General features: G+C 41.8%; 1 protein-coding gene across 1 annotated transcript in view; it reads right to left on the bottom strand.

Annotated features, from left to right (window-relative positions):
• kcnh1b (potassium voltage-gated channel, subfamily H (eag-related), member 1b) overlaps positions 1-12,749 on the bottom strand; it is a 60,600-nt gene that overhangs the window by 13,658 nt on the left and 34,193 nt on the right. Inside the window, exons 7-9 of the mRNA XM_041983070.1 lie at positions 10,441-10,870; positions 4,263-4,462; positions 3,485-3,737 (exon numbers count right to left, since the gene is read on the bottom strand). Coding sequence (XP_041839004.1) covers positions 3,485-3,737; positions 4,263-4,462; positions 10,441-10,870 — 883 coding nt within the window. The remainder of the gene's footprint in view (positions 1-3,484; positions 3,738-4,262; positions 4,463-10,440; positions 10,871-12,749) is intronic.

The raw sequence follows: 12,749 nt of genomic DNA, 5'->3' as shown, positions 1-12,749 counted from the left end.
AACAGATACCAAAATATGACTTAATTTCTTCGATATAGAAAAAAAAAGACTATTTTGGAGAATCTTCTTTTTGTTCTCATCTTTGCTCCTTTCATGAAGTAATTCTCAGGTGAAGGTGGACAAATGATTTTACTTATCAGAGGGTGAAAATGATAAATTAAAAACATTTATCAAACAGGGGAGCGACTTCTATCCAGACAGCAGAAAACATCTGTGTTGCCCCACAGAGGTAGTGAAGCTGGTGTGAGTACAGAGACTACAAATCAGAGGATCTGAGTAAAATCTAAATATTTATCTCAGGAGGAAGTGAAACTGAAGCCGTCTGCTTATAACCTGACCCCTCTGGGAACTGTGTGGAAGTGAGATATCTACAAATAGATAGCGGAAGAACACTCGGTTCAGAAACCTGTTACAGCTAAAACCTACAGATTCCTTAACCCTAACAATGATGGCACCTGGAACAGAATCATCAGCTGGTTTTTACCTGCAGGAACTGAGAGAACAGAGCAGGTTTTCCACATCCTAGCATACAGAGTAATTACCACTGAGAAAATGTTCACATGAGCCTTACAGCTGTATTATAAGTCAGAGCTTTCACCCAAGTCCAAAATCCAGATTTATCCGCAACCTGCTTCGTTTGGTTCAAGACTCTGGACTTGTCATGAGAAGGAATATTTACTGGGTCTGAAACCAAAGTGGTCTGCATCCTGGGCCAGCAAGGCCACAGCTACATGCATGCTGAGTCACAACCTCAGTTTTCTTTTGCAGTCCTAAAAATCATCATGAATGAAATAAGATGAATGAATGAAATGACTCATGAAAACTTTTTTTAGTTTACAGATTGATGACCTTGTGTTTGAACCTCTACAGTGACAGCAGCATATTGCTGAACATCACACAGCTGATAAAGAGCAAAGGAACTTCTGTGAACACCCAGTCAATTGCATAATGCCTCTGACAGCTGTTCATTCAGCTGTGCCCTGCATTGACAGCTTCTTTCCTCAATCATTTTACACTCTGCTCACTTTTGATCCAGTGAACGCGCTCCAGTCAGGTGAAAAGCCAGGCAGCAGGAAATGATGCTTTGCTAATGATGGTTCGTGAGGACATATCCTGCATATGCTGGTGACAAAGGCAAACCCATCTGGTTTTTAAGTTTTAGTTTGTTGAGGAGCTGTTTCTGTTCTGCTGCTCAGGACTCAGAGGTTTGGTCTGGTCTATGGAGAGAAAACTGACTCAATACCATTGGGTGGGTGTGTGTAGTTCATGGTTGGTAAACTGATTTGGGTGTAACTTTGGGTAGTTGTATGTGTGAAACATAGTATGTAAACCATGTAAAGCATTTCCTTCATTTCCTTCTCCATGTGGGAGTGGGAAAGATTTTGTGATTTGTGCTTGTGTACGTTTATTTTGTGTGCAAAATTTATGGATATTTGTGCTACCCCAAGTTACACACAAAGTGGTTTACACAGTATACAAAGCCTGTGTTACCCTCACACAAATATATTGAGTCAATTTTCTCTCCATTTTAGTCCTTTTTCCTGAGTCGGGGTAGGTAATGTCAGTGATCACTGGCAAATACGCATATTCAGTTTTCAGTTCCCCGTTTCAGTCTCAGACCAAAACTGTGATATTTTCTTTCTGTTCTTGCTGAGGGAGTTTTTATAAACAAAAGACACGTAAGTGAGTGGACTCCAGAATATTGAGCTGAACTGAGTTGTTTCTAACAGGAAGTCTCCAACACTTTAAACGAGACACCTCCACTTTCTCTCATGAACTCATTTCAGACCTGCTCTTACTTCCATTCATCTGGTTCCAACTGGTGTGGAGCTGAAGCTTGAATAAACTCGTATTTCATTTCACAGCAATCTGAGTGGGTTGGACCTGCTGGCATATATCCATCATTTTCAGGACTCAGGACAGGACATTAACATGCAGCACAGCACATTCATTTGTGCAGAGGAATCTGTCAACCCTTAAAACTCCAAGCCATTTTTTGCTAGTTTTGGTCCACCTGGTTTTTTAATGAAAGCATTCTGAACATGTAGAAGCTAAACCCTTTTAATCCCAGTCATCCTCAGACATGATGTTTTCAGGGCAGCCTCAGTTGTCATACTATGAGGCAAAAATTATGTAAAATGAATGTACCTGTCATTTGGGCTAAGCAGAATGCAGCTTCGGCAGTCATTAAGGCAAAAACTCGGGCATGGGAGGAGTTTGGAGAGGACATGGAGAACGACTTCCGGACGGCTTTGAGGAGATCCTGGTCCACCATCTGGCGGCTCAGAAGGGGAAAGCAGTGCTCCACCAACACTGTGTTCAGTAGGGAGGGCGCAGCTGCTGACCTCGACTCAGGATGTTGTGAGGCGGTGGAGGGAATTCTTCGAAGACCTCCTCAATCACACCAATACATCTTCTGATGAGGAAGCAGAGTCTTGGGACCCTGGTATTGGCTTTCCTATCTCTGGGGCTGAGGTCGCTGAGGTGGTTGAGAAGCTCCTTAGTGGCAGGCCCCCAGGGGTGGATGAGGTCGGCAACAAAGTTCTTTAGGGCTCTGGATGCTGTAGGGCTGTCTTGGCTAACATGCCTCTGCAGCATCGCGTGGACATCGGGGACAATTCCTCTGGACTGGCAGGCTGGGGTGGAAGTCCCTGTCTTCAAAAAGCAGGGCCGGAGGGTGTGCTCCAACTGCGGGGGACGCACTCCTCAGCCTCCCTATTAAAGTCTATTCAGGGGTGCTGGGACTCCTGTGGGGGGTACTCCGAAAGTATCGGAACCCCTTGTACAAGATGTCCAGTCTCTGTCCGACTGGTGTCAGAGCTTGGTCCGCATTGCCAGCCGTAAATCAGAATAATTTCCAGTGAGGGTTGGACTCCGCCAAGGCTGCCCTTTGTCACCGATTCTGTTCAGAACTTTTATGGACAGAATTTCTAGGTGCAGCCGAGGTGTTGAGGGGATCCGGTTTGGTGGCCTCAGGATTGGGTCTCTACTCTTTGCAGATGATGTGGTTCTGTTGGCTTCATCGGGCCGTGATCTTCAGCTCTCACTGAAGCGATTTGCAGGCAAGTGTAAAGCGGCTGGGATGAGAATCAGCACCTCCAAATCCGAGACCACGGTCCTCAGCCGGAAAAGGGTGAAGTGTTTTCTCTGGGTCGGGAATGAGGTCCTGCCCCAAGTGGAGGAGTTCACGTCATTCCTGCCCCAAGTGGAGGAGTTCACGTATATCAGGGTCTTGCTCACGAGTGAGGGAAGGATGGAGCGAGAGATTGACAGGCGGATCGGTGCGGCATCTGCAGTGATGTGGACTCTGCATCGTTCTGTCATGGTGAAGAAGGAGCTGAACCAAAAGGCAAAACTCTCAATTTACCAGTTGAACTACATTCCTACCCTCACCTATGGTCACGAGCTGTGGGTAGTGTGGGTATAACAGTTGTATTTATTAATCAAAATTCCAAGAGTTTAAGTTTGAATGTAAACCTCTCACCTAAAATGGCCACCACCTCGTCATCCTGGATGACCTCCAGAGATCCTGACACGACAAAGCAGAGGCTGTCCACGCTCTCTCCAGCGTGGTAGATCAGGTCACCTGGTGCACTGTGGATGGTCTGGAACTCCATGGCGAGAGCCCGCAAGCAGCCATCACTGGCCAGCCGAAAGGCTGGGTGTTCCTTAAACACCTTCCTGTTGAGATGGACGCAGATGTCCGCCCGCATGTCCTTGGGACAAATCTGCAGCACCTGCAAACAGCCGGGTCAAACTGAAGTGACTCTGAGGCCGATCAACACGGCTCATCATAGCAGTGCAGCATCAGCTGTTTGCTGGCAGAAATGTAAACAAAGAAATGACTCAGTCTGAAGAATTGTAAATATAATAGTGAAGTGTCTGCCACCCTGAACTGGAATAAGCTGTATAGAAAAAGGATTGATAGTGACTTGGTTCTGAACCAATTACTTGTTCTGGTTGTAGATAATAATAATAATAATAATAATAATAATAATAATAATAATAATAATAATAATAATAATAATAATAATAATAATAATAATAATAATAAGCAGCCTGATCTTTCACATATTATCAGTTTGTTTTGCATGTAAACATTGTTGAAATGTTGATTTTATCACCAGACAAAATTCTACAGGATGCTGAACAAAATTAAATAATTGTGCCCTGACTCACATGTGAATGTGGTCTCAGTCAGTCCTGACTTGTGAACGGAGCAGAACTCATGTTTACACCTGGTGGAAATCAGCCATCTTTACCTTGTCAGTGTCGATGCCCCTGGTCATGGACCAGGTGGATACGATGTAGTCCATCACTCGCTCACTGAGGCCCTTGGGGACCTGGTAGAGTTTGAGGAAGTCTCTCACACTGTTGAGCATCTCATGGTAGCGGTTGGTGTTGGCGTACATCTGCTGGAAGATGGTGGTGACGTTACCGAAGATGGTGGCATACAGCAGCGCTGCAAACAGCAGGAGACATGTTAGTCTTCTTTTTGGTTTTATAATCCTTTTTTTTTCCTAAAGCTTCCAGGAGGAAGCAATTTCTAAATGACAGAAGTGTTTTTTTATACTGTTATACTGGAACGGGAGAGTCTCATCACTGATATGGCGGAACGGGAGAGTCTCATCACTGATATAGCAGAACGGGAGAGTCTCATCATGGATGTAATGGAACAGGAAAGTCTCATCACAGATGTGGAGGTACGAGAGTCTCTTTGCGAATTTGGTGGAATAGGAGAGTCTCATCACAAAAGTGGTGGAACGGAAGAGTCTCATCGCGGAAGTGGAGGAATGGGAAAGTCTCATGTTGCATGTGGTGGAACAGGAGTCTCATCACGCATGTGGTGGAACGGGAGTCTCATCACGCATGTGGTGGAATGGCAGATTCTCATCAAGGAAGTGGAGGAATGCAGATTCTTATCATGGAATTGGTGGAACGAAAGATTCTCATCATGGATGTGCAGCCGACAAATCTGCAACAACTGTGTAATGCTATCATGTCAATATAGAGCAAAATCTCTGAGGAATGTTTCCAACACCTTGTTCAATTTATCAGAAATGAAGGCAGTCCTGCAGGAAAGGGGGTCCAGCCTGGTACTAAAGTGATGACTGAGTGAACATGTGATCTGAGTTTTTGTCTCTATTGACAGATTAACTGTTCCTCCTCTCTCAATCACACTTAGAGCTCAGTCCATCGACACAGAATGGTACGTTTTAGCCCCGACGAGGCTCCTGTCCTTCATTGCCTGTGAGCAAAATGGATCAGCAGATCAATACCTGCCCCGTCCACCAGAGACGACTGATTGCAGGGGTCAGTGGAGCCAACTGTGGCATTCAGAAAGTTTATTGTACAGCCTCAACACGACTATAGAGCTGAGTTTTCGTCAAGCACTGTTTTCCTGTTTCACATCATTAAATGGTCAATGGATAAAGTATTTACAGGCCAAAATGCCAAAAAACAACTTCTACACGTTCATTTGTATCCTTGATTAAAGCAGCTGTGATGGATCATTATGTTTTATTGTACAGTGGCAGTGAATCAAAGACCAGGAAAAGTTTCTGTCGATGTTTAACCTACAGAGAACAACCAGCTGGATGCTCTCCTCCTCAGCTTCACAGGGCTTTATAAAGGATTCAGGCATCACCTTCTGAGTCATAATTTTCAGTTTCCTGGAGCTGGTTTCAGCTAGTTTATAGAGAACAAGCTTTGAAAAGCTTCTAATGAGATATAAAACCCCAAATAGCAAACAGACGCAGTAGACAGATTTTCTCCATGAGTTTAAAGATATCAATAACCAGGCCAAATTAGTGATAACATGAGTGGTGTCCTTCCATATTTTTATTTATTATATTTATATTATATTTTTTATTTATTTATATTTATTTTTATTTATTTACTGGTGAACTTTTGTCTCGTTTTGCACCACAAACTGGTGATCGCCCTCACTCATTCATAACCCTGTCGTCAGATCCGTTCTGAAACTAGGAATGTGCTGGATTTACTGCTAACAGGGAGCCTAACAATTCATTTTAAAACTGCAGGGAATGTTAAAATAGTACATGACAATAACTGCAAGGAAACTATAAAAACTGTTTATCTCTCAGTCAGACCTTCACTATAAAAAGCAGGAGAAATAAGCGTTTTACTATAAATCTGCTGCCGTCTCCACATTATTGGAGAACAGGTGTTGCACAGGTGACCCAGTGAATGTTCAGGAGTAAAAACGGTCCAGCTATTTTTGTTCTTTTACTTAGATCCCACACTGATATTGTGGCAAGCATTACAGCGCTTACACCGGTGATGCTAATAACCCAAACCCTCATTCTGGATCTCGGATACTGGCTGTCATAGCAACGGCTTTCCATCAGCCTCCAGCGGCTTTCAGCCACTTTGTGAGCCAGGAAGCTGAGGATGCGTGTGTGTGTGCTGTATTGTGGGATGGGGGAGGGGGCTTAATCCAAAAGTTAGCTTTTACTGAAGTGTTCCTCATGAGTCTAGATAGGAAAAAGAGGATTTAACAAAGACTGCATTGCAGCCTCCAAAAAGTCTCAACGCAGAGCCTGTACAGAAGCCCCAGAGGGACAAACTGTCAAAGCAAGACAAATCCCTGCCCTGTAAAGCCCAACAGTCACAAACAGGAACTGAAACTGGGTTAGAAGTTTACTTCTAATGGACATTCTGTGGCCTCTTTAACAACTTTCAAGAGCTTATCACTGCTCTTAATCACTGTTGTACATTTATTTTCCATCATTTTTAAACTGAAAGAATCCTGCTGATGAAAAAAGAGGATGTTTAAATGATTGGCTGGGATGTGAAGCTGGAAAAGGGGTTCCACCATCTCCAGTTTCATTGCTCTGTCTTCACAGCTGGGTATGTAAGTGTGTTCCAAACTAACAGACTGTAGATCCTGATGTGACACAAGCTGACGGCAGCTTCCGATCAACGACAAAGATTGTCAGCATTGAAGCTCTTCATGCTCCAGCTCGGTGAGGAAGAGCTCTTACCTGTACATGTCCACTCAGCTCTGAAAGATGTCCACAAACTGTCTGTCTATCTTCACTGTCAGCTGTTATGTAATATGACGGTGGTGCAAACGGGAAAGGTCATGAGGCCGTTAGAATCAGGAGGGATTCCTTCTGGGGATAACTGAAATGGAATTAGGGCATCTTCTGGAAATACCTACTGAACCATAAAATATCTCTTGGTCTCCTCAAAATAAATATGCAAAAATGAAACATTCTCCTTTTCAGGGAATTTTAATTTTCTAGGACAAATAAAATAGAAACCTGACTCATTCAGAAAAAGTACCAGGTGCAGCTGTATGCTGTGGATAGAAGAGCAGTGTTTACATGGTCTTTGTGTGTCTTTCATCATGTCCACTGTTTCTGTACTTTCCATCCTCTGTCTCATGATTTTATGAATGTATTTATCCAATGTCTATTTGCTTTACTTACAGGTAACCGAGCTGTTATTTTCCACAGAATTCCATTTAGTAAAAACTTGACAAAAACAGCTTTGGTTTGTATGTGATAACTGAACAATTCATCAGTTTTAAATCGAAAACACATTTTAATTTGTTGCAATTAACAAATTCAATTCAGTTCAGCTTTATTTTAACAACATCGTCTTAGGACACTTTACAGAGAAATTAATCAAAGATATTTCATTGTCATCCAGTCGGTGTTCATACAGGCCACTTCAAACACCAGTGGATTGCATTCAATCTTGACTTGACGATTTAATCCCTCATCCTGAACTGCACCGGGTGGTGGGCAAGGGTGGAAAGGAAAAAAAAAAATCCCTTTTAACAGGAAGGAAAAACCTTTTGTACGACCCGGCTCAAGGATAGTGGCCACCTGCCTCCACCGGTTGGGGTGGAGAACAGGAAAAGCAGACCAACAACAAATCATAAAGGAGCATAATTAATTTTCATGTTAAAATTAGGTGTGGGAGATTTCACCAAAAAATAGTATCACAATAATTTTCTAAAAAATGTTGATAACACAGTGTTGCTACCTTAGCAACTTTGTCACTATATTCCGTGAGTTTTCAGACCCCTCTAATCACTTTTTTTGAAAAAAAAAAAAAAAAAGGGGGCTAGCGAAAAATTTTGTGACTTTTTCTGGTGTTATTGGAGACTTTTGGAGACTGACCTCAAAGGACGTATATTTGACTCTTCTCAGTGAGGAGTCGGTGTGTCGCAGGCCCCTCCTCCATCCAAAAATCTGTTCCAGGGTGATTATGCAAATTAGATGATGACATCCTTTAGCAACTTCTAGCGACTTTTAGAACAGCCAATAGCTACTTTTCTTACTAAGGAGTTGCCAAAGTGCGATAATGACATAACTGACGATTTTGATGTTTTGGTCAAACAAGAAGTCACAGCCTCGGGTAAAATCCTGCCACCGTTTGCCCGATTTGGCAAAATAAAGCCTCTGCATTTTCTGCTGTTTTATCTTACCGGGATTCATCCTCTAATAACTATAAATTTGGGGTCTAAGAAAAGATTGATGCATCGATTCAATGATAAATGAGCCAACAGCATCGATTCAAAAAGTTTCCATTTGCTTTTTTCCATCAACCCAAATGTCTTATCGTTACTCTTATGAAGAAAATATGGACATCATAAGGCCATAATGCCTGTCTGAGAAAAGTGTATAAAGTGTGTAGTGAGGGGCTTTACAGCCTTAAAACATCTATAATAATTGTAAAAAATAAAGCTGACTACTTTGCGGATTTCGCCTATTGGGGGTTATTTTTAGAATGTAACTCCCGCAATTAACAAGGGACCACTGTAGTGTCAATTAAAATGTGTCAGCTTTCTGTTTGTTAGTACAGTTGTGATAATTTTAATTCCCCTGCAATAAAGTCCAGAAGCACTAAAACGTATACATAGAAATTCTAATTTGAATTTCATAAAATCAGTGAAAAGATTCTGATTCATTTCTCTTCTGCAGCAGCTGCTAAAGTGCTTAATACTGAGGGTTCACAGTAAGTACAGACAAGTATTGTGTTGGTGGTGTTAAACTTTTACTCTGCAGACTTACATGATCAGTGCAGTCACCTCCAGCCTTCAGGCTCAATCAAACATCCTGCTGAGCAGCTGAATGTGTGCAGAACACAGGAGACAGCGGGGAATGGGATCCCAGTCGATATGACAGCAAAGTTAATATTTCACTGAGGTTCTCCACTACAGCAGGCCACAGCATGTCAAGCCGCATCACATCACTGAGGAAAAGTGCTAACAGAGGGCCGTCTGTCTGTCTGATTGTGTGGATTAGAACTTATAGGTCTTTCTAAATATGTAAAACGCTGACAAACCTCACTGGGTTCACACTGCTGAGAGTCACCATAAATACAGAAAGTCACTGGTGTTACAGTCAGGCCTGCTGATTGATGCATGAACATGGACAGAGAGTTGGCAAACTAAATAGAAAGTGCTATGAGTTTCCTGATTTTATGAAGGAAGAAAGGAGAAAGTTACTGGTTTGCAGCACGCTTCCAGTGGTGGAAGCACAAAATGCATAAACACAGCACCATCAGAAAAATCCAACCATTTAGCTTTTATGCTCCATTAATACCAGTTTGTCCCCCACACGTTGCACAGCCACTCAGCTCGAACACGCAGATGTTTACATGGATCAAGTGACAATGGCTGACAAAATATTTTATATTTTCTCTCATTTTAATAGCAGCTCAAATCACCCGTAGTGGAGTCTGAAATGTCCACTGTAGGCTCTATTCAGACCACTGAATCATCCATCAATAAATTATTGACCCAACTATCTGACTCTTGTTTGCTCTCATCTGTTTTCATTCAGATGGGTTATTGAATGTCATGTTCGTTTTGCAGCGAAAGACCGATGGAAAGCAGATTCCCTGACGTCTGGAGTTTTAAGTAATCTCAACCCGACATAAAAGTCTTTGTGACAGCTTTACAGTCATATGTTCAAACACGAATCACGTTTCACAGCATGAATTGCAGTATAAGAAAGTTGGCAGAACAACATCAGTCTTTAACAAAAACTAATTCCACTGAACATAAAATTAATGTAGGAATGCAGATTGATAATAGATCAGAATGCACAACCCAAATTCTGAAAACACTGGGACTGTTTAAAATAGATGACTATATTTATAAATCGAATCAATCCACATTTTATTCCCAACAGAACATAAACATATGTTGAAACAGAGACATTTTACCATTTTGTGGAAAATTTTACTGATGGCAGCAACACATCTGTAAAAAGTGGAAAATGAGCAACAAAAGTCCATGAGGATAAACTGAACCCTGATCTGAAGAGACAGAAAGAGTCTACAGAGGAACTGAGTTTACTTCTCCAAGATGCTTGAACGATCTCCCTGCTAACCGCCTTCGACCGTCTACTGACTGAATAATGAAGACACACAGAAAGGAAAGAGAGGGTGACTTACATCCAATCATCATCATGGCCACAGCAAAGATCTTCTCTGCATCTGTGTTTGGTGCGATGTTTCCAAAGCCAATGCTGGTCAAACTGGTCATGGTGAAGTACAGCGAGGTGATGTAGACCGAGTCTTTGCTGGGTCCACCTTCCCAGAGGCCCGACCCAGACACGTTGAATTCATACGGTGTTCCCACCGTCTCTCCAAGCAGGGACAACCAGCTTTCCCGCCTCACTTTGTTGCTGTCCTCATCAATCACCTCATAGTCGCCGATGCTGTACCAGATGCAAGCTAGCCAGTGGGCTGCCAGGCCAAAGACACACACCAGTAAAACCAGTACGGAAGCACCATACTCAATGTAATGGTCCAGTTTTCTGGCGACCCGACCCAAACGCAGCAGACGGACCACTTTGAGAGAGCTGAAAAGGCTGCTGATTCCCTGCAAAAAAAGGGAGGAAGAGAATAGAAAATATGAGGAAAATGAAGATGGAACTACTTAAGAGAAGAAGTTTAAGAAGACAGAGATGACATTGTTTCATCTTTAGGGGGAAAAAGCTCTGAAAAATCCCCATCATTATGAGGCTCAGAGGTGTTTCACAAACTCCTGGGGTGAAATTAAACAGCCTGTTTGATGGAAAAGATACAAAGCTAACTGGCTATCTGGCTATTAGCAGTCAGCAGTACAGAAAATATTGATATCCTGCTGACTTCCTGGTCAAAAGGCCACTAGGGAATAATCAAGGATTCATAGCTTTCCTGCCAATAAGAGAATAGCTTCCCAAAATGTTCTTAATGCATTTTAGACATCTGACATATAAAAGAGCCTGAAATGATTCCAATATAACGTAAGGCAAAGACAACACAACCCCGGAAGCTAAACCTTTAGCTTTTAATTTAAAAAAATGGCATTGTAATTTGCTTTCATAAAACCTGAATAAACATGAAACAAGAAAAGTCTGCAGACCTGAACAAGCTGTTGTACATGCCTGACTGACAGAAAACATGGCAACAACTAAAGACAGACAACTTAAAACAGTGCAAGAGGCTATAAATCTAAAATATTTGTTTCTCCCATTCAGCCCTGTGTAAAACCTGTAACATGTACAAACAGAAAAAGGAATTTAGTCAAAGAAGAACAGTAACACATACAAATCGCATCCATGAAAACTCAGGAAAACAGAAACAACACAAAGTAAAATGAGCGGTACAGAAACTGGAGCGAATGTTTGTGACTAAACTGTAGGCTGAAGGAAAAGATGTCTACAAGCCAAATATAAAACATTAACATCTTAACATGAGAAAGCAAAAGAGAAGACGCTGCATGTTGTGACTGGATGAAAGTGGTATTCACTGATGGATGATCACCTAAACTGGGCAGGAAGATGATGCTGGAACTCGTTTTATACACTTTCATGTAACGATTGATCATTCTTGACTGAAATCAAGTTTTGAATTTCTCAGTTGCTCTTAAATCCTTCCTTTATAGTACATTAGTGTTTTTAAAGTCAGTATAAAATATGTATCAACATGTTTAAAACATGTTTATAAAACATTGATGTAGCAGCTGCCACCTACAGAAGCACACACTTGCTTCATCTATCACTGTTCCTCTGCAGTTCCCCAGAATGCACTGCTCTTCCAGCAGCAACGCACCTTTTCCAGATGCCAAGTGATAGAATTATAACAATCAGTGTAATGTGTCCAGAATCTCTGCTGTGGTAAACGTGATGTGGGTTATCTGGGGGAGGAATGGCAACTTGAGTAAACATTCCCACTCTACTGGCTGTCACATGTCGAGCATCGCTGAACTTGTCTCTGCTGTAAGACAACCTGAGAGTACAGAGCCCTTTAACAGATCACTATATAAATCAGACTGAATACACTAAAGTCATCCATCAACAGCTTTGTAGGGTCATAATACATCAATCTGCTGCTGCAACATGCATATCTTCCTACTGTGCGATCAATAAAGTCCTATCATATTTTATCTGATCTTACCTCATCTTGTCAACAATCAATGGGCCAAGATCCAACATGGATGCAGCATTCCTGTAGAAAACGTTCCTCAATCCTAAATCCTAAATCAATTTGATTTGATTCACAACAGCCCGACTTGATTTGATTTCGATTCGTTTACAGATATTTATGTAATAACACCAATTTTACTTGAATGTTAAAACATTCCCAAGATAGCTATTTTTATGAAACACTGAACCTGTTTACACAACAAACAAAGAAAACCTGGGAGTAATCAGATTACTGCAATAATCTGATCTGATGCATTTTTATGCATTTCTAAAATACAGTATTCAAAAGAT

Source organism: Melanotaenia boesemani, chromosome 4 (genome assembly GCF_017639745.1).
Source record: "Melanotaenia boesemani isolate fMelBoe1 chromosome 4, fMelBoe1.pri, whole genome shotgun sequence".
Lineage (NCBI taxonomy): Eukaryota > Metazoa > Chordata > Actinopteri > Atheriniformes > Melanotaeniidae > Melanotaenia > Melanotaenia boesemani.
The sequence above is the reverse complement of the archived record's forward strand: the minus strand, read 5'-3'. Positions and strand labels throughout refer to the sequence as shown.